This window comes from Prionailurus viverrinus, chromosome A3 (assembly GCF_022837055.1).
Source record: "Prionailurus viverrinus isolate Anna chromosome A3, UM_Priviv_1.0, whole genome shotgun sequence".
Lineage (NCBI taxonomy): Eukaryota > Metazoa > Chordata > Mammalia > Carnivora > Felidae > Prionailurus > Prionailurus viverrinus.
In genome coordinates this window covers 106,177,607-106,200,626 of record NC_062563.1, presented here as the reverse complement: position 1 = coordinate 106,200,626, position 23,020 = coordinate 106,177,607, and the positions used below count along the sequence as shown (strand labels likewise).

The 23,020-nt window shown below is 40.7% G+C and overlaps 1 protein-coding gene across 10 annotated transcripts in view; it reads right to left on the bottom strand.

Annotated features, from left to right (window-relative positions):
- Positions 1-23,020, bottom strand: part of KCNG3 (potassium voltage-gated channel modifier subfamily G member 3) — a 98,427-nt gene that overhangs the window by 33,528 nt on the left and 41,879 nt on the right. For 2 of the 10 annotated variants that reach the window (XM_047851964.1, XM_047851962.1), the window contains exons 2-3: positions 22,537-22,965; positions 9,367-9,419 (exon numbers count right to left, since the gene is read on the bottom strand). In XM_047851964.1, coding sequence (XP_047707920.1) covers positions 9,367-9,419; positions 22,537-22,965 — 482 coding nt within the window. Of the gene's footprint in view, positions 1-2,302; positions 2,523-4,713; positions 4,725-7,265; positions 7,406-9,366; positions 9,443-13,059; positions 13,064-18,975; positions 22,966-23,020 lie in introns of those variants that run through there. The other 8 variants (XM_047851957.1, XM_047851959.1, XM_047851963.1 and 5 more) reach the window with 7 other exon arrangements.

Genomic DNA, 23,020 nt, shown 5'->3' with positions numbered 1-23,020 from the left:
GAGTCGAAGCCGACTGAGCCACCCAGGCGCCCCTTGATCTCACCGTTTGTGAGTTCGAGACTGGCATTGGGTTCTGTGCTGAGTGCAGAGCCTGCTTGGGATTCTGTCTCTTTCCTCTCTGTCCCTCACTCTCTGTCTCAAAAATAAATAAACAGTAAAAAATAATAGAAGAGTCAGAGTGTGGAGAGAGAAATTTCTGAAGAGATTTCTTCAGAGGCTTTTTGCCCTAGAATGAATAGTTGCTGGCCCATCTCAGCAGGAGGCACAGGGTTGCTTCCTACTTTGCCTCAATCCTAGAGAGAATGGACATATCACTGCAACACCACTCATGGAGCTCGCCGTGTGTGTTCCTATAGTTGGAGGTCTCTGTGGATCAGCATCAGACTCTTGTCCAGGAAACCCAGAGAGCAGGCATGAGAACGGATTGCTTAGATGGGAGAGCCAAGAGACTGCTGCTGCTTTGGCTGCCTATTCTGAGTTCATCAAGAAAAAGGATGCAGGAGTGTTTCCATGAATAAAATGAGGGCAGTGTGGAGAGGGCTGGCAATGGTCCTGTCCAATGAGGCTGTGGTCCTGTCCAGTGGGGCTGCTTGAAGAAGCAAAGGGGACCCAGCAGCAAGAAGCTAGAGATGAATCCTGTTCCTAGGGGGCTAGAAGGAGACACAGCAGCCACTCACCACAGAACACATCTGCGAGGGTGGAGGGACCTGCAGGAAAGAGGACCCTAAGAGAATCTCTTAAAAGGGCCATGAAAGTGTCCCCAAGAGAGAGAAAAAAAAAAAATGCTTTAATCTCTGCCAAACCCATAGCTCAAAGCCATGTTATGAGGGAGCCCTGCTCATTCCTTCCCTTCTACCCCTGGGCCATGGAAAGATAAGAACCAAGGCTAGGGTGTGGGGTCTGGAGAGAGCCCAAGACAATGACCTAGCAAAAACACTAACTGCCCCCTTCTTTCTCACTTCAGGCTGCCCACTCAAAGCAGCTCTAAGTTGCAGGGAAGAAAAACTTGCTACATTAAATCAAGTTCAAAGTTTTTTGTTTTTTGTTTTAAAGATTTTATTTTTAAGCAATCTCCACACAGGACGTGTGATCAGCCCTGAGGTCAAGAGTTGCACGCTCCACCAATTGAGCCAGCCAGGCGCCCCAAGTTCAAAGTTTTAAGATCTTGAATGGGTAATATTTATAAACCGAGAATAGGCTTATGCATTAAAGTGACTCTAAGAATGCTATCTAAGAATGAATGGAAAAGTCTCAGACTTGCCAGAGTTTTAAATCTAGGAGTAGGAAAAGATTACGCCATTGAAAATTTTTTTTTATTTTTAAGTTTATTTATTTTTGAGAGAGACAGAGAAAACGAGTGGGGGAGGGGCACAGAGAGAGGGAGAGAGAGAATCCCAAGCAGGTCCGCCCTGTTAGCACGGAGCCCGATGTGGGGCTCGAACTCACAAACCGTGAAACCATTCCCTGAGCCCAAATCAAGAGTCCATCGCTTAACCCACTGAGCCACCCAGGTGCCCCATTAAAGAGAGGTTGGAGCAATGGGGCATCTGGGTGGCTCAGTGGGTTAAGCGTCCAACCCTTGATTTCGGCTCAGGTCATCTCACGGTTCATGAATTTGGCTCTGCACTGACAGCACAGAGCCTGCTTGGAATTCTCTCTCTCCCTCTCTGCCCCTCCCCGGCTCATACTCTCTCTCTCTCTCTCTCTCTCTCTTTCAAAATAAAGAAATAAATTTTTAAAAATACAAATAAAAAATAGGGGTGCCTGGGTGGCTCAGTCAATTAAGCGTCCAGCTCTTGATCTCAGCTCAGATCACGAACTCATGGTTTGTGAGTTCGAGTCCCCCATAGGGCTCCATGCTGACAGCGCATAGCCTGCTTGGGATTTTCTCTCTCTCCCTGTCTCTCTACCCCTCCCCGTGCTCTCTCACTCTCAAAATAAGTAAATAAACATTTAAAACACTAAATTTTTTTTTTAATTTTGCAACATTGAAAATACTTTTAACAGTTTTCAAGTTTTGTTTTCATGCTCAGATTTTCAATTCATCTGGAAGTGGTTTTTGGTGTTAAAAAAGGATCAAGTAAAAAAGGGTGCCTGGGTAGCTCAGTTGGTTAAGCATCTGACTCTTGATTTGATTTTAGCTGGCGTCATGATCCCGGAGCCATGGGATGGAGCCCCATGTCGGGCCCTGCACTGCGCGGGGAGCCTGCTTAAGATTGTCTCTCTCCCTCAAAAAGAAAGAAAGAAAGAAAGAAAGAAAGAAAGAAAGAAAGAAAGAAAGAAAGAAAGAAGGAAGGAAGGAAGGAAGGAAGGAAGAAAGAAAGAAAGAAAGAAAGAAAGAAAGAAAGAAAGAAAGAAAAGGGGCAAGTCATTAGCGCTATCAACGAGATGTGAATGAAAATGAAGCGTGCCACTTCCAACTAGAAATCCTAAGATCCTGCATGCTTCACCATCTTCTCTTTTTCCCTCTGGCACAAGAATAGCAACATCTCAAGATGAAGGCAGCTTCTTCACCCTGGCTCCTGGAATGAAAAGGATACGGCCAGAATCACAGCCAATCTGTGAAAGACATGTAATGTGAGCAAAAAATAAACTTTTCTGCTTGTAAGAAATGAAGATTTAGGGGGGTTGCTGGTTAGCACTGCATAGCTTCGTCCAAGGTGACTGATACAAACTTCAAGCTGTCAAGTGTAAATACATTTTAAAAATATTTTTATCACATATTTTATATCGTTTCTAAGTGTTTAGAGTAAATGTGAAAATTACATACCCACTGTGCTTTTCTTTTTTTATCACGGTAAAATATACATAAAATTTGCCATTTTAACCATTTCAAGTGTATAATTCAGTGGCATTAAGTACATTCAAAATGCTCTGAATGGCAACCATCGCTGCCATTTCCAGATATTTTCATCATTCCAAACAGAAACTCTATACCCATTCAACAATTTTTCAGTCCTTCCACCCCAAGCTCCTGGCAATCCTCTATTCTGCTTTTCGTCTCTACAAACTTGTATATTCTAGCTACCTCACATAAGTGGAACCCTACATTATTTGTCCTTTTGTGTCTGGCTTATTAACTTAGTATAATGTTTTCAAAGTTTATCCATGTAGGAGCATGTATGAGAAACTCATTCGTTTCTAAGGCTGAGTATTGTTCCTTTGTGTGTGTGCATGTGTGTGTGCGTGTATGCATGTGTGTACCCCCAACATCTCGTCTGTCCATTCATCTGTTAATGGACATGAGTTATTTCTACCTTTCTGGCTACTGTTACTATGCATTCTTAATTTAATAGTAGCTAAATACATACATGCTATTATAGAAAAAGGTCTAAAATATTACACAAGAAACACTACCAGTGGGTGTCAATTTATTTATTTTTTAAAAAATTTTTAATGTCTATTTATTTTAGAGAGAGAGAAAGAGACAGAGCACAAGCGGGGGAGGGGCAGAGAGAGAGAGAGACAGAATCCAAAGCAGGCTCCAGGCTCTGAGCTGTCAGCACAGAGACTGACACGGGGCTTGAACTCATGAACTGTTAGCCAAAGTCGGATGCTCAACTGACTGAGCCACCCAAGCACTCCTGTTGGGTTCAACTTAGAATGGAGAAAACTTTTAGTCTTCATTCTATATATTCTTATATTATTTAAATTTGTTTTAATTTTTATGCAACTTAAAAAACTAATAAAGAGTTTTAAAAATAAATGTTTCCTTTTGATGAGAAGCGGGACAAACAAGAGACATAATGAGTCACTGAAAATATGGTTTGGTTTTGTTTTTATTAACTTTTTTTAACACTTATTTATTTTTTGAGAGACAGAGACAGAGCATGAGCTGGGGAGGGGACAGAGAGAGAGTGGGAGTCACAGATTCCAAGGCAGGCTCCGGGCTCTGAGCTGTCAGCACAGAGCCCGATGCAGGGCTTGAACTCATGAACCACAAGATCACGACCTGAGCCCAAGTTGGATGCCCAACCAACTGAGCCACCCAGGTGCCCCTGTTTTGTTTTGTTTTTAAATAAACTCTATACTCAACGTGGGGCTTGAACTTACAAACCTGAGATCGAGTCATGTGCTCTACCAACTGAGCCAGTCAGGTTTCCCTGCAAATGTGTTTTTAAAAATTATTTGTAAAAGGGGTGCCTGGGTGGCTCAGTCGGTTGAGTGGCCAGCCCCTGATTTCGGCTCAGGTCATAATCTCATGGGTTCGTGGGTTTGAGCCCTATATCAGTCTCTATGTTCACATCTCGGAGCCTGCTTCAGATCCTCTGTCTCCCTCTCTCTGTCTCTCTCTGTCTCTCTCTGTCTCTCTCTCTCAAAAATAAACATTAAAAAAATAGAAAATCCTTTAAAAAATTATTAGTCAAAGCTCAGGGTGCCTCCACTAGTGGGCCAGCAACAGAACTTCCATAAATGACGAACATTAATTAAAAATTAAAACTACCCTGCAGGAAGCTGTAAATGACTAAATGACACTCTTCCACATGATACTGTCACTTTTTTTTCTCCTTTAATTCTCCTATTCTTCCGTACCAGATTTTATGGGCCATAATGATTAATGATTATTAGTAATAACAGTCCTTTTTGGACAAAGCTGAAGCTCATTACAGTATCATATTCCGTGAGCCTAAATGTGATTAAGAATACACTTCATTTCAGCTACATCATTTGCAGTAAAAACGCTACCTTGTGTAACTGCTCCTGGTTTTTAACTGAAAAAGCTACTGGGATTCCAGCTGTTCACACTGTGGAACGCTGTTCCTGGCAGGCCCCAGGGAGCTCTCCTCCGCATCTCCCAGGTGCTTGAGAATGATGTTCCAACCCTGCTTCTTAACATCCTTGGAAGAGGTTACACTCCAGCAAATGGCAACCTGGAATCAAAGATCTGCCAGGCGGCCGGACGGCCTGGAGTGACGCTCAGCTACCTCCACCTTGTATGCAACGTGACCTGAACTTTCTGCTCTCGGTTTCACGTTCTGGGCCAGTGGGACACAGCTGCCACGGTAGAAGCAGCTACTCACAGCGAGCCAACGGTGGTGCTCGGGGCCAAATCCCGACCGGGCTGCCAGGCCAGCACCACTCACACGAACCCAGGCTGCTGGTCAGTTTTGACCACAGATTCCCTCTCTTCCACGGGGCAGTCCGTCCAGGGTGAAGAGTCAGCCTTCGAAGAGCTAGGTTTAATTTCAGCCGAAATGTAACTAGAGCTCCCAGTGGCTGAGTCCAATGATCGCTTCCCAGTCTTGTGCTCTCCTGACTGTTGGGAGGCACTCGACATTGCAGGGCCCCTCACCCTCCCCTCCTCCTCTGGCCTCATTTGCTAGTCTCCTGGAGGTGAATGCAGGTTGCCTCCTCTATTCCCTCAATACTCCCTTTCAGAGGAATTTCTTTCTTATCCTATTCCAGACTAGCTTCTATTTTCATCTATGTGCCAAGGATTCCCAAATCCTGACCGCTTGGATGACTCTAGATTAGACCTCTCCCCAGGGCTTCAGGCAGAGTCACTAGCATTTGGATGCTGCCCAGACTCCTCAGATTTAACGTCCAAAATGGAGTTAACTCCCACTCTCTCCCTGTCTCTTGTCTCTGCTTCTGGATCCTCTCTTATCTCACTTCTTCCTATCTGGGTGATGAGTTGGTCCCACTCCACCCTTGACTTAGCTCAAAGAGTGACCCTTCCTTGGTGCGCCTGGGAGGCTCAGTCCGTTAAGTATCTGACTCTTGATTTCCACCCAGGTCATGATCTCACAGTCGTGGGATCAAGCCCCAGGTGGGCCCCTGGGCTGGGTGTGGAGCCGGCTTAAGATTCTCTCTCCTTCTGCCTTTGCCCTTCCCCCACTTGTGCTCACTTGCACATGTGTGCGCTCTCTCTCTCTCTCTCTCTCTCTCTCTCAAAACAAAACACAACAACAACAACAACAACAACAAAAACAATCTTGAAAAAGAGTGATCCTCCCTAAGGACAAACCTTGCCATGCCATTCTCCTGGTTTATGTCCTTTGGTGGCTCCTTCCCTGCAGGGTCAAGCCCATCTCCTTGGCTGGCACATGTGGCCTTGCCTAATCTGGCCTCTGCCCACCCACTAGCACCCCATCCCCCAACACTCTTCTCTGTGCACTTGCCGGCCAAGTGCAGTTGCCAGAATAAGTCACGTTCTCCTGCTGCATGCTGAACCCTGCACATGTTGCAAATCCTTAAGAGACTGTCTCCCTGAACTGAATTTCAGAATCACTTCCTCCAGGAAGCCTTCCTTGACTCCTGAGCTGAATGAGGTGACTGTCTTCCGGGATCCACAGCAGTCATTTCATAAATTTTGCCCCTAACGCCCTTTCATGTTTTCTTACTGGTCTCTTTATCCACTGGGAGTTCATCAAGAATAGGAAGCGTGTCTTCCACACGCATGCGTAGGGCCCACCACAGACAGAAATGAGGCAATAAAAGGTATACATAAAGCCAGGTGAGGGCAGTAACTTGTAACACTGATGGGGAAGTATGTAGTTATTTTTTTTTCTCTTCTGGTTTCCTACGTTTTCTAGTGTGTGTATTATACTACTCTCTCACACTTTTAAAAAATTTTTGTTTTAACGTCTTATTTATTTTTGAGACAGAGAGAGACAAAGCATGAGCAGGGGAGGGTCAGAGAGGGAGGGAGACACAGAATCCAAAGCAGGCTCCAGGCTCTGAGCCATCAGCACAGAGCCCGACGCGCGGCTCGAACTCACGAACCACGAGATCATGACCTGAGCCGAAGTCGGCCGCTTAACCGACTGAGCCACCCAGGCGCCCCACTAGGTTCACACATTTTTGAAAATCAGTTAATTTTTAAGATGTGTCCAATCTCTCCTACATAGCTCCAATAAAAAGAATTCGCTGCCTAAGCAGTCAAGTTCCTTTCTCCTCAGATGCCTCTGGCTCCTTAAGACCCCTGCCTCAAGCACCACAAATTCTTCAGAACTGAGCAGCGTAGAAACACTTATTTCAACATTTTCAGCACACAGAAGGACCACCCACACACACACAAATTCCTTGGCCTTGAAAAGGTTACATTGCTCTACTAGCTGAGTGCCAAAACCCATTTTTGGCCAAATATCCGTCAGAACCTTGCTGTATTCGCAGCCGAACACAAGCAGAGAGGTACATTCACAGAACCCACCTAAGAGTTATACACGATGGAGATGATGGAGCTTCTGAGGGATATCTCTCTTGCCTTGTCAACTCAAGACACTAAGGAGGTGGGGGGGGGGGTCCTTCCAAAAATCCCCCCCCCCTTTTCTTAACCAAAACATTAATTATCTTCTCAGCCACCAAAAATTTCAACCATGCACACTGGCTGGTAATTCTTTTAAATACGTGAAAAATAATCCAACCATACAATGTTCAGTCTGACATTTGCTATTGTTTTTCCCTAAAAGAAAACAAAAACCTGATTAGTTCCAAAAATAAAACATAAAGAAAAACTCAGTTGAGAAGCAAACCCTGTGGCTTAGAAGCCATCATTCTGATTAACAGCACATAAGTGTTACCTGACGAATGGATTCCTATCTTAAATGCAATTATCACAAATTCCTTGCGGTCCCCACTGTTTTTGTAGCTTTATGCCCAGCTCCTGAAACAATAACTTTAATAGCAATAAACGAAAACCCCACCTCAGCGCTTGGGCCGACTAGACTGTTTTCCCACCTCAGTCAGCAGGGACCCTGGGGGGAACGTGTTGAGCCTGAACTCGACAGCTATCCAGGAAGGTACCTACTTCTCTGTCCTCAGCAGTCCCTGCATCTACTCCTGGAGGGGTGCTTTCCACAATCAAGCCCATTTCCAAGGCCTGCTGAGACAATCAGGACAAGCAGAGCCTCTGCTCTCAGGAAATGCCTGCCTGAGCCATCGCTGGCCTCTGCTGAGGACTCTGCCATGCTGTTGGCCGCCTCAGAGCAAGGGGCTTCTGGCAGTGGGGCTGACGTACCATCAAATCAAGGGGCTGCTGGAGTACAAGAGTGTCTAATCTAAACTCCCTTTCTCCAGGCAGTCAGGGGAGTGGGGGGTGGGTGTGTGGGCAGGGATCATGCAGAAGAGAGAGACATGAGGGATAAAGGCGGGGGGGGGGGGGGAGGGTCGTGCAGCCTTTTCACTAAGAAAACTGAAAGGGTCTGGCAGGCATTTGTGTCACTGAGAAGATACTACAAACAAGCGTAGCATCTAGAAGGTACAAACTCCAAAATTTCTGATTCAGCTCCACACATACTACGTGCCTATGGGCACCTGTCATCACAGCCTGGGAACTTACCTCACGTAGATGATTCGTGTTCTCAGCACAGAGAAGAGGAGTTGTTAAAAGGGAGAAAAAGAAAATGTGAAAGCAGGTCAGAGAAAGATCAAAGGATTGATTCAAAGCCACGTGACCGTCAGAGACACTGTCACAGCCAGGAGACATCTTTTGTGCTTCAACCACCATTCGTTTATTGCAAAGTGAAGTTTTGGTTCGGAACAAAAGGGAGATAGTCCACCAAGAATGAATTACACTAGTTACTGAAGTCAACTCGACAGACAGTGACATGTACTTAGCAGCGGTGGGTGGTTCTCAAAGTCAAAATTTATTAACTATTTCAATGTTCAGGCTGTACAGATTATTTTCAGATGTACATACAACATAATGATATCGTAACAAAGCTAATTTTTTTTATAAAATACTTCCTTAAGGATTAAAGATGCTAAAAAGCTTCAACCATTAATTAATTAAATATTTGATGCACATTTCAGGTACTCTAAAAGATCTAACATAAATACATAAGTTGCACAGCCGAGTAAGAAAAGCTATGACCCATATGGTTGCACATTTTACTAATCCCATATTAAAGTAGAAAACAACAAAATTGTGCCACATAAATTGAGCTGATTTTAGCAATCGTTTTATTAGATAGAAACTATGTCCATTTAAACCATCATTCCTAAGAGAGCTACCAAATAATAAAATGATTACCTGAAATCCAAAACTATATATAATACAGTCTTTACTATCCAAATTACCTTCCCTCTTGTTTGATACAGTACATCTGATTCCTCCATGATTTATGCAATGGCCAATAATAATGACAATTAGCACTAGTTATGAATACACAGTGGAAGTAATAGAGCTGGCCATACAAACATTTGAATCACTATTCCCATTGAGAATAAGGTCAGTAAGAAATAATGGTTAAAACCAATACATATGTAATCTATTCAACCACTTGCTATCTTTAGCAGTGAATGCTACCCCCCCCCCACACACACACACATTAATTTTTCCCATAAAAATCTTGACATGTCAAAATGCTTTTTAATCTAGGTTTAGATTGCTGACAATGAAAAGATGTTCATCTTCTTTCTTACCTCCATGGACTTTATCAGGCCTGCAGTCACCAGGTGCACAGAAAGATGAGTAACTGGAAAGACAATTCGACCACAGCTGTTTGCAAAACAGAAGTGCTCTATTTTAAGGCAAGTATCTTTATCACACACATACACAGCAATTTATCCACTGGTGAACTTTATCATATGACAGTACAAAATTCAACGAAAAACTGAGGTATAACTTTACTTAATTAACATAAATACAAATGTCAGAAAGTGTAAAAGACATTCTCAATGTACTTAACATATTTTACCCATAACGAAATACGGAACTCTTTTCAAAGTTCTTGTATGTCCAGAAATACCCAAGATTCTGAATTCTAGAAAAAATACTAGAAATTAAATACTCTAAAATCTTTGCAATAAGGCTCTCCACATAAGGCTACCTTTGATATAAGGCTACTTCAACTTGGTTTCTGAAAATAGCAAAAATGTGCACCAAAATTTAAGCTATTCTGAACTAAAGAGAGGACTTGGTCTCATGTGGGATGGTGAGATGATGAGCTTATTGAGCAAAATTAAACTTAAGCAAAAAGCAAATTTTAAAATACATCCAAGAAAAACTTTTCCTATCATTTTTTAACATAAGCCTGAACTACTGCGATATAAAAATGGTTGAATGTATAAGGTACTATTTAGTGCAAAACAGACATATATATACCTTTACTTAAGTAATTTAAATAGAATAGCATTTATAACTCGGTATGTATAATATATTTAAAAAATCTACATTCTGTGACCTTTACAAAAGTAGATATATTCTTTACTTTCAAGTTAGAAATGGCATAACAGTTTTACCTTTGGATATTTCCAGTCAATGGCTGTATACAGTGAAAGATAATATAAATCTAAGTCATAAGCCATTCAGTACACTAACATGTAAGCCATTAGTTTGGGGCCCAAAAGTGAAAAGTGAGGGATACTACGTAAAGTGGAAAAAAATGTACCCTAGATTTCTGCTTGTTCAAAAACGTATAGTCTCCACGTATTTTTAGTTACTGAATAGTCTGATGCAATGACATTCAGTGAAGAAATCTGATTACTAACAGTACTCACGTTAAAAATGTTTTCCGTGAAATGAAAGTAGATAGTATTCATTGTGTCTAAATACAAAGTTAAACTAATGACAGCGTAAATTATTTTAAGTTTGATCATTACTGCGCCTGTTTCCTTTGCCAAACTCCCAGTGATATTAAGAGAAAAAAAAAATTCTAATTATTTTCACCTATTAATTTAATCAGGTACTCTAGAAAAACACTGTTCTAAGGGGGAAGTTCAACAGGAAATGCTTCTTAAATTGCCAAATTAGATCAAAATAAGGGAAACAAAGAGGGACTCAAAAAATTAGACTATGTAAATGAATAGATAATAGTAACAAAAAAGCTGAATAATATCCCAGATTTGGAGGGGACTCCTGGCTGGCTCAGCCAGAAGAGCATGTGACTCTTGATCTTGGGGTCATGGGTTCAAGCCCCATAATGGGCGTACAGAATTACGTAAATAAATTTTTAAAGCTTTTTTGGCATATGAACAAAAAGAGTTTAAGACTGTGGACGGATGAACGGAAGTTTCCATTAGGACAGACATACACAGAGTAACCGGAGGATCCACAACCTAAATCCCACTTCCACAGTGGTATCAGGCACCAGCTGGTTGTGGGGGTCTCCGGCTGATTCCTAGAGGGACAGGCACAAAGCACCCTCAAGTTCTCATTGGCACCAAACTCAGATTTCTCCTTTGTAAAAATGTCCTGACATTGGTTAATAGTAGAGGGCAAAGGAAAGCAGCTCCAAGTGTAAAGGTTAAGTGTTCCTTCATTTGAAGGCATCTAGAAATCTGCTTATTTAGTAATTAACCACACATGCCACTGACTTCAAACACTCGGGACTTCTAGAGACAGCCACAAATCAGCCACAGCTTCTGCCCACAGAATGACTTACTCTTGTAACCGTGGCTAATCGCAACAACAACTTCAACTCTGGGTAAGATCAGTTTTCTACTCTGACTACACCAGACAAGGCCAATCACTAAGTACTTGCTACTACTACCTGTTTGTCACGTCCAATCGGCAAAATGCCCTAAACATGGTGGCCTGGGTTGGCGTTCTGCGCAATCTCCCAGCAGAACAATTATGGCACTTTCAACATCTCCTCCTCAAGAGAAACTGCCCTGCCCACAGCAATATCCCCGCCTCAGAAAGATGGCTCTCCCGGAGCCTGGAGGCCTGGCTTAGAAAACCACTCCCATTCCTTAGTGATGGTAATGCTATTCTGGAATTTGAACCGAGAAAGAAGAATCAACCAGTGTGTGCCAGGTGAAGACAACACCGGAAGGGGTGCGTTGCTGAGGGATGCCATCTCCAAGCGGCAGAAGAGAAATCAGAACCGCCAGACTCAGGCAGCTGCTGCTCAGTCTTTTACAACAAACACCCATTACTTCCGTTGCTCACAGGTTTCCTGTGAAACGTGAACCCATAAATACAGTGAGACTAATGTATTTTTGAGTTACTGCTAGTTACACTTTTTTTCTCTCAATTTTTTTTTAACGTTTATTACTGAGAGAGAGAGAGAATGTGAGCAGGGGAGGGGCAGAGAGAGAGACACACACAGAATCTGAAGCAGGCTCCAGGCTCTGAGCTGTCAGCACAGAGCCTGATGTGGGGCTCGAACTCACGAACAGTGAGATCATGACCTGAGCCGAAGCCGGATGCCTAACCAACTGAGCCACCCAGGTGCCCCAGCAAATTTTGTTTTTTAGGATGACCAACTAGGGTCAGAGATTTACTTTCAGAATAGTTAATAAAAGTAGTAAGTAAAAATAAAAGAATGGTTAAGACATTAGTACATTACATTTTATGAAAAAGCTGCCATAATTCTCATTACCCTGTAAATATAAGGAACGATAGTCATTATTAAAGTATTCAGTGACTAGCAATTGGGAATTCTATTCCTAAGAATGGTTGCTATGAATAGTACTGAATACATTTGTAGCAAAGAACACCTCTCTTTGAAACTTTTTTTCCTAAACATTTTTAGTAAATAACACTACAAAAGTAGGGTGTCCAAAATCCTGGATCGTAACTCCATCGGGTCTGATGTCCACATTTGTACTGAAGATTATTAACATTCACCCAGCATACTCATGAGATTTATTAAAACTGTAGTCAGTAACCAAAGGCCTTTGGGGCATATGTACAAAAGTAGACAGCTGTTAAGTATTCAGTCAAATACCACATTAGCAATATGACTCGTCAAAAAAAATGCCAGTGGAGCTCTACCCATTAAAAGTTAGTCAGACTGCAAAACGCGACCTTGTAAGTGATCTTCCAAACCATTTGGGGAAGCGTTGTTTACGGATAGTATTGAGCTTTCCTTCAATTATTTTACTGACATAATTTCCTAGAGGAATTTCACAATGATTATATTCACGGTGAGGGATTACGTTTAAAAAAATCTGGGCTTAGCATTTGTGAAAAGGACCCTCAGGTTAAACCAATAACAAAATGAATCTTTTGCACAGAACGGAATGGGTTTTTCAAAGGGTACCTGCCAGGGTGAGGCCAGCTGACAGTCACCTCTGTGGGCCCCGCACGGCCCAGCACAGCAGTGATACTTGTTAGGCAAACCCTCCTACTACGTGCACACAAAGGATTTAAATAAATAAATAAATAACTTTCCTACAGCAATGCCACAGGTTAATTAACTATCAAGTCTTGTTTTGGAGATGACCCCCTCCCCGTCCCAGTAATTCAGTGATTCTTGCACTTCCTGTAAGTACTATGAAAGGATGTGGACTTAACACACGCTAGGAAATCCAGTCCCCGGGAGTGCAGAGAGGCTCCCTGCTTCTTGAGCTTTTCTACCAAGGTACCCCCAAGACAGGCGGAAGAGAACTGCACGCAACAGCAAGGACTGTTCATGGGGATGGAGCCCGCCTCTCTCCACCCCCTGGCATCCTGCCACCATTCCTGGACTATCTGAGTATGAGAAGCACAAGGTCAGGTAATAAAAAGGCATTTAAAAAACCCAACCAACAGGAACACATGATCTTTCTTGTGTCTGTGCGTCTCTGTATCTTTAGGCAAGTGAACACAAACTCAAATTAACTTGAGGTAATGAAGAGAATCGGTTTAATAGTCTTAGAAACCATTAAGTGTACATCAATTGATGAACCGTAAAAAGCATCAACAAGCAATTCTACGGCTTCAACCCGATTAGTTATCTTGTAGAGAGTTGGAAACCCACTTCAACAAAACGTATTTCCTGACACTGACAGTACAACTCAACTCACAATAAAATCTACCCATCTCTTCATTAAAACACATTTCTACAATCCAAAAACCTTTCATGATAAAGCACTGAACAAACTAGAAATACAGGAAAGGTTTCTCAACCCGTTCAAGAGCATCTATGAAAAACCCGTAGCGAACATCATACCTAATGGTGAAAGACTGGAAGTTTTCTCCCTAAGATCAGGAATAAGACAAGGATATCCACTCTCACCACATCTATTTGAGACTTCTAGCGAAGTTCTAGCTGGGATAATTCAGTAAGACAAAGAGATAAAAGGAAGGAAGAAGTAAAATTATCTCTCTTTGCAGATGATATGTAAAAACCTGTGAAGAATCCTCAAAAAACTATTAGAACTATTAAAGCTCAGCAAGGTTCCAGGACACAAGGTCAAGATAGAAAAATCAGTTGTGTTTCTATACACTAGCAATGAATAATCTGAAAATGAAATTAAGAAAGCAACTGCATTAACAATAGCATCAAAAAGAATAAATACTAAGAATAAATTAAACCAAAGAAGTGCAAGTCTTCTGTACTGTAATCTATAGAACACTGAAGGAAATTAAACAAGACTTAAGTAAATGGAAAGACATACTGTGTTCATGGATTGGAAGGCTCAATATTGTTAAGAGGGCAGTACTACTCTGATTGATCTACATTCTCAATCAGAATTCAATGCAATTCTCTATCAAATTTCCAACTGCCTTTTTTTGCAGAAGTGGACAAGCTGATACTAAATTCATATGGAAATGCAAGAGATCCGTAACAATCCTGTAAAAGAAGAACTCACACTTCCTGATTTCCAAACTTACTCCAAAGTCTTCTCTGTGGTTCTGGAATAACAGACATATAGATCAATGGAAGAGAACTGAGTGTTCAGGAGAAATAAACACATACATCTATGGCAATCTGGTTTTGACAATTATGCCAATACCACTCAATGGTGGAAAAAAGAGTGTTTTCAATGGTAGAGGAACAACAAACAGGATACCACCTCGAAAAAATGAAGTTGGACCCCTACCTCATACCATATACAAAAATTAACTCAAAATGGATCAGATCCCTGAAAGTAAGACCTAGAACTATAAAATTTTTAGAAGGAAACATAGGAGTAAATCTTCATGACCTTGAGTTTCTTAGATACAACACCAAAAGCAGAAGAGACAAAAAAGATAAACTGGATTACGTCGAAAATTAAAACTTCTTTGCTACAAGGTGCGCCTGGGTGGCTCAGTTAGTTAACCAACTCTTGGTTTCAGCTTGGGTCATGATCTCACGGTTTGTGAGTTTGAGTCCCATGTCAGGCTCTGTGCTGCTGGTGTGGAGCCTGCTTAGGATTTTCTCTCTCTCTCTCTCTCTCTCTCTCTCTCTCTCTCTCTCTCTCCCTGCTTCTCCCACTGTCTTTCTCTCTCAAAATAAATAAATAAACTTAAAAAAATTTGCACGCAACGACATAGCAGATAAAGGGTTAGTATCCAAAATCTATAAAGAACTTATTAAACTCAACACCCCAAAAACAAATAATCCAGTGAAGAAATGGGCAAAAGACATGAATAGACACTTCTCCAAAGAAGACATCCAGATGGCTAACAGACACATGAAAAAATGCTCAACATCACTCATCATCAGGGAAATACAAATCAAAACCATGATGAGATACCACCTTACACCTGTCAGAATGGCTAACATTAACAAATCAGGCAACAGCAGATGTTGGCGAGGATGCAGAGAAAGAGGATCTCTTTTGCACTGTTGGTGGCAACGCAAGCTGGTGCAGCCACTCTGGAAAACAGTATGGAGGTTCCTCAAAAAACTGAAAATAGAACTACCCTACGACCCAGCAATTGCACTACTAGGCATTTATCCAAGGGATACAGGTGTGCTGTTTCGAAGGGACACATGCACCCCCATGTTTCAAAGGTACACATGCACCCCCATGTTTATAGCAGCACTGTCGACAATAGCCAAAGTATGAAAAGAGCCCAAATGTCCATCTTTGGATGAATGGATAAAGAAGATGTGGTATATATACACAATGGAGTATTACTCGGCAATCAAAAAGAATGAAATCTTGCCATTTGCAACTACGTGGATGGAACTGGAAGATATTATACTAAGTGAAATTAGTCAGTCAGAGAAAGACAAAAATCATATGACTTCACTCCTATGAGGACTTTAAGAGACAAAACAGATGAACATAAGGGAAGGGAAACAAAAATAATATACAAACAGGGAGGGGGACAAAACAGAAGAGACTCATAAATATGGAGAACAAACTGAGGGTTGCTGGAGGGGTTGTGGGAGGGGGGGTGGGCTAAATGGGTAAGGGGCATTAAGGAATCTACTCCTGAAATCATTGTTTCACTATATGCTAACTAATTTGGATGTACATTTTAAAAAACTAAAAAGAAAATTTAAAATAAAGAAAATTAAAAAAAAATTGCATGCTACAAATGATACCCTTAAGCAAGTGAAAAGACAACCCTCAAACTGAGAGAAAAGATTTGTAAATCATGTATCTGTTAAGGATCTGGTATCTAGAATATGTAAAGAAGTCTTATCATTCAACAATAAAAAGACAACCCATTTTTTAAATGGGAAAATTATTTGAATAGACATTTCTCCCAAAGGTACATAAATCATTATAAGTAAATGAAAATATGCTCAATATCATTAGTCATTAGGGAAATGCAAATCAAAATCACAATGAGGGGTGCCTGGCTGGCTTAGTCAGAATCTGAAGCAGGCTCCAGGCTCACAAACCATGAGATCATGACCTGAGCCCGAAGGCAGGCGCTTAACCGACTGAGCCATCCTGGTGCCCCAATTTAATCTGATTCTGATTCCTATACAGGTATGCCCATCTCATAAGACCTCATTATTACATACATGAAAAGTCAAACCTAAAAAACATATGCTAGGGGATAATAACACAAAAGAAGTTTGACTCACAGGAAGGATTCCCTAATTGAGTTCCTGTACACATCCATTATTGTGTATATGAAATATGATGAAGTTTACCAACCTTTTTTTCCATACAAATGTTTGGAAACTTATTTATTACAAAAAGTGTGATGCACCTAATTATTTCTTGCATGCTACAGTCCTCCTACCTCTGCCTTGCACTGCAGCATACAAAGGTGCATAAATTTTTTAAATGTATAAGGGGCACCTGGGTGGCTCAGTCTGTTGAGTGTCTGACTCTTGATTTTGGCTCAGGTCATGATCCCAGGGTTGTGGGATGGAGCCCCACGTCAGGCTCCGTGCTAAGCATGGAGCCCACTTGGGATTCTCTCTCTCTCCCTCTGCCCCTCTCCCCCGGTCATGCTCTCTCTCTAAAATAAATAAAATGGGAAAAAAAAAACTGTAGTAAAAAATTTAAAAATTACTTAAGAAAAAGACAAACATATATGTTGCTCAACTTCCACCTGATCTTTTTAAATTGAGTTAATTGGGAAAGTTAATAAAATGTGATTTCCCTTAAATCATTATAAGACAAATCTTATCAAGAAAGGGACCATGACCCATTATTCTAATTTTACATCTATGATTTCTACTATTTATAATAGTAAATAGTGGTTTATAATAGTAAACTTCCATATGATAAGAAAAATTGAATAAAAATACAGACAAGAAGCTAGGCAGTTTATCTCAAAGCAAAAAATCTAAACTTTCCAATTCTGTCCTATGAACAAAAACCTTTCACTTGAAACTTACAAACCTTACATCAATTTCATGATTTTGCATTTTTACCTCCAAGTGTTTCATATAAAAGATTCGCTATGGCTAAAACAATAAAACAAAATAAATGCACGTATAGCTATGGCCACACACACACCCTGCTTGTATCACAGTTCAGGATTTGTAACTCGAATACTATTCTCCACTAAAAACGTGGACTTCTCCTGCCTTCTGTATGGCAGAGAAGGAAAACGCGGAAACCCACCAGAGCTGTCAGATCAAGCTTGTAGCACACAGCTAAAAAATATGTAAATTGAACCATTCATTGTATATTAATACAACAAAAACACCTGTCATTACTTATGTGTTCTTTCTTTAAAAACAAATCACCTTGGGGCGCCCGGGTGGCTCAGTCGGTCAAGCATCCCACTTCGACTCAGGTCACGATGTCTTGGTTCCTGAGTTCAAGCCCCACACCAGGTTCTCTGCGATCAGTGCGAAGTTCGCTTCAGATCTTCGGTCCCCCTCTCTCTGCCCGCCCCTGCTCGCAGGCCCTCTCTTTCTCTCTCTGCCCCTCTCAAAATAAATAAACTTTTAAAAAAATGAAATAATTAAAGTCTAAGGGGAGGGGAAACTACCTAATACAAAATTGTGTGAAATTTTAGTTTCAGTGTTAATACAATGTTGCATAAATAAAGCAAGATCACTTCTTCAGATATAAATGACATCGCATTACTTAGTTCTGGTAGGTGAAATCCAAATATTTATTCCCTCAGGCTTTCATTCACTAAATGTCATTTATGTTTTCACTATGCTTGGTATAGTGTTAAATCAAAGGATTCTCACCAAAGCTACTTTAATCAATTTGCTTAAATTATAGCATAAATGCAGATTATCAAGTTCAATTCACTAAAACAATAAACTGACAATTAAATTGACACTAATGGCCCAAACTTTAAGTACTTACTGGAGGGCGCCTGGGTGGCTCAGTCTGTGAGGGGCTCTGCCCCTCCCCTGCACGCCAGTGCTCGCTCTCTCGCTCTCTCTCAAAATAAATAAATAAACTTAAAAACTCTACTGAAAGTCTGAGTTCCCGATACACTTGTCCCAAGCCATCCTTCCTGGCATCTAGGGTGTCTACAAGCAACATTTGCTCTTTATTTGACCTATAAGAAGGGGCTTCAAGGCCCCAAAGAAAATATTTAAAAAGAAATCCTTCATGCTTTCTGATGTTATAAAATAGAAGTATGTCCAAAGACTACTGAACTAAAAATCTGAAAATCAGGTTTCGGGGGCCTGACCTGATACTAGGGTGACCAACTCTCCCAGGTGACCATCTCTACTGAGATCAAAGGATCTCCCCGGATGGGGGGGCCTTCAGTGGTAAAACGAAGAAAGTCCCAGGTAAATCAGGATGACAGCTAACTCATAAGCCACTGGGAGCACAGTTCCTTGGCCGCTGACATTTGGACAAGATAAAGGGCAAAGGAAGGGGACATGGTAGACCAGAAGGTCTCTAGGGCTCTTTAGTTCTTTTTTTTTTTTTTTTAATGTTTATTTATTTTTGAGAGAGAGACAGAGCATGAGCGGGGGAGGGGCAGAGAGAGACAGAGACTTAGAATCCGAAGCAGGCTCCAGGCTCCGAGCTGTCAGCACAGAGCCTGATGTGGGGTTCAAACCCACAAACCATGAGATCATGACCTGAGCTGAAGTCGGATGCTTAACTGACCCCTAGGGCCCTTTAGTTCTAATTTACTGTCACGCTATGAAATATTTACACCATATTTGTTTGGACTGTATGTTGCATACTATAAGTGAATGTACATTTATGTAGGATCAGAGAGCTCTGGAAATATTTTGTGAAGCTATGTATGAAGTTTGGGGTTACAGAAGCTTAATAGTGAAGCACAACTAGGAGGTTTCAGTTTTTTATTTTTCATTTCTATAACAAAGAGGAAAAATAAGCTGCTTTTAGAAAATATCAAGCCAACAAAGGAAATCCTTCCAACACCAATATCCAATGTAACCCCATCTTCCCCACCTCCCAGGTCACAGGAGACCTAAGGAAGACATCTGGACCCAAACTTAAAAACAGAATACTACTTTGACTTACTGACAGCCACTGTGAAAGAACTATTTCTACATTTTTTAAGAAAGGAAGAACTTACAAATGTGTGGTGACAAGTAACTGCGAAAACCAAGAGCCAAGCAAATGCAAATGCCAGTTTCAACCAGCAACCCACAGTACAAAAGAGCCATAAAAGAAAAAGATAAATAAGGTCTTGGATTGTTAAGAGTATGTTCGCTTTTAAAGGCATTCTGTAATTTGTATCTTTAATCTGGAAAAAAACCCACCATCTTAGAGGATACAAAACAAGATATACCTAAGATTAAGTTACAATCTCACATGTGGTAAAACCAGAACCAACATTCGGGTTTCCTCTTTCCTCACTGAGCATTCTAATAATTTAGGATAACATCTGACTTACTGGTATTAACACAGATCCTAATGAAAGTATCTGTGCTGTGACGATGGAGTTATGAGAAATGTCCAAATGCACAACTAAAAAATCGTCCTACTGAATGACTTTTTTAAAAGCAGTAACATTTCAGGGAAAAGTTTCAAGAAAAACGCCTCTGTTCCTCAAAAATTACAATGTCCATGATATAGTCTCTTAACTCATGAAGTATTCTATAATTTCTTATCACCATTCTTAGTAAATGGGTAGCTGGATTAGGCACTAGACGTCCTTGGTCTGTCACCACCAACAGGAGATTTCTTGTTCCTTAAGGGCAGCCTCAAAGTCTGTGTGTGTGTTACACATGCGGCTCTACATGTGCACTTGTGGGTGTGGGCTTCTCCTTGCCTCTTCACACAGAAATCTCTCCCCCCAAATCAGTCAACGATAGCATGTGCCCAAATCTGTCACAGACGCTGTGGGGCTATGAAGGTGTGTGCCGGAAAGAGGGCCCCAGCCCTCAAGATAATTATAATTTATTTGGGGACATAAGACATACTTCCATGAAGGCTTCCCAGTGCCAGCAAAATGGATGGCTGCCATATTTTTATTAGTAATATGGGGATGCTTTCATCTGCATATTATTCGCATGAACCACAAGGCCTTAATCAAAATAGGTAAGAAAAAATAAATCCATGCCATTTATTTCAAATATATTAAAATACAATAAGTAGAAGTAAATAACAGAATTTGAGTATATAATAAGCAGCATACCAGTGTGCAATGGTAAAAAAGATGGGGTGAGATTCTTTTCATGGCCAAAATGTCACATAAACTCAGAAATTAGGGAAAAGGAATGGTTTTGCTATTATTACCCCAGCAACGGCAATGGCAAAGAAGTGTGGCTTCTTGAGGCTTTTCTCAAACCCTAAACATGTGTTAAGAATAAGCTGCTGGGCTAAGTAGGTTTTTAGACATCCAGGTTTGGGCCCTCATTCCTCCACAGTCATATCCTCTCTTGCCCTGGTTGTCTACTTGTGCTAGTTGACGTTTGAACTAGATGATAGCTAATAGTCTTTTAATGAACACTTCTGTTCTGTAAGAAATATATCCAGGCCCCATCTCCTCTCCACCCACCCTCTCCACTCCCACTAAATTGCAGTCTATAACATTAAATTATTTGTGAATCTATGACTTTAATTTTTTGTGTTTATATATTAACTTCTTTACGGCAACTGGTTAACAAAGCAAAATCTTAATTCATATTGCTAAATTTTAGCACTAAACAGTCAACAGTTTTATATTATCTAATCCTAATAATCTACCCAGATTAATGTGGCATATTATTCAATATTGTTACAAGAAGTTTTGGTGTAGCTGCAATTCAACATGGTGAAGCTCAGATCAAACAATTATGTATTCACTGCTTTTAGCTGGCTTAAAACTGGCTTAGCTACATAGCAACCAAGAGTAAGGAAATATTTAATTTCTCTTTTTATGATAATCCCGTGACAACATCTAAATATGACTTTGGTATAAAAAGGCTACATAAACATCCTTTCATCTGCTAAGTCTTATTAAACCCACGGAAAAAAATTAAGAGCAGAAGTAGATAAATATGGGTTGTAATATCAAACTATTTCTATTATCATTCCTATGTTGGAAATATTCTTGTTTGGACATCTGAATGTTAGGACAATTATCACCTAGTAACAGCAGTGAATGAATTCAAGTAAAATGAACTCCAATAAAATGCTAAAACAATACAAGCTCCCCTCATTCTGAAATACTCTGTTGAGTCACTTCAGTAAAAAGATAAAAAAAATCCAAAACGGAAAAAAGAAAACATGCTCAAGCTTCCGCAAAGCTGTATGATAAGGTGAATAATAGAAACAAAAATAAATCAGGGAATTGAGAAATATGCTAGGAAAGTTTTTCAAATACTATCCTTGCTCATATCTAGCTCCATTATACAGTTTAAAATTTGGCCAAATTTTTAAAGTATTTGTTAAACAGTTCCTGCATGTGACATATGTTTCCAGGATACTTCTGACATTGATATGAGAGATTATAAAACATTTAGAAATAAAAATGTTACTCTCCAACAAAAAAAACACTGTAACTTCCAAGCTTCTTCTGAATTTCATAAGATGGGAAAACATTTGGAAAATGGTACCTTTTGGCTTTAAAACGTTCAAATACTATACTTTAAAACAAACACAAAAAGTGTAATTGTTCAAGGCAAGAAGAAGACAGGCATAAATAAAATAAGGTCCTAAAATTTATTCTAGGAGTCATTGTTTTCCCTTCACGGTCTCAATCCTACTTACTCCATTATCAGTACATTTTTTCATCCCTTCAGCTGGGAAGGGTAATTTTTACCCTACCAACAGGACGGTAGTACCACTGCAGCACTCACCCAGCAAGAAGCACATGATGACTAGGAAGGAGAGTCAACTCTTTCTATCAAACGAAGTGTGTGCAAGAATTGATTTGCAATGCATTAATTTAGGAACTCAGCAGAGAGGCTTCTACTATATCTAGCTGATCTAAACTTGAGCTCATGGTAACACTGCACGAAGCTATGGTAGATAAAAGTGATAGGTAATGCCAAGAGAACAATCCCACTGACAACACAAACTCCTCCAAGAATTCTTCCGGGCATGGTGATAGGATACATATCTCCATAGCCAACTGTAGTCATAGAGATAATCACCCACCAGCAGGCAGCAGGGATGCTGGCGAAGTCCTTGTTGGATGTTTCCAGGTCCAACCCATGTTCAAGAAGCTGAGAAAGTGCACTAAAGATTGCCATGGCAACACAAATGAAGACAAGTAACATAACCATCTCTCGATAACATCGTTTGAGAGTCAAACCAAGTGTCTGGAGACCAATGAAGTGACGGGCAAGCTTAATCACCCAAAAAATCCTCATCATTCTAAGCACCCTCAAGGTGACTCCAGCCCTCTGGAGTTGAGAGTTCTCGCCCGTAAATACTGTCATTAACACGGAGATGTAATACGGAGTGATTGCCAGTAAATCAATGATGTTCAGGGGTCTCTTGACAAACTCACACTTGTTTTTGGAGACGATGAACCTCACGATGCACTCTGCAGTGAACCAACCTATGCAGATAGCTTCAATTATCCTGTCAAGAGAACAAAGGGAGAATTGATCATTTTATTTTTAAGCATTTTAACAGC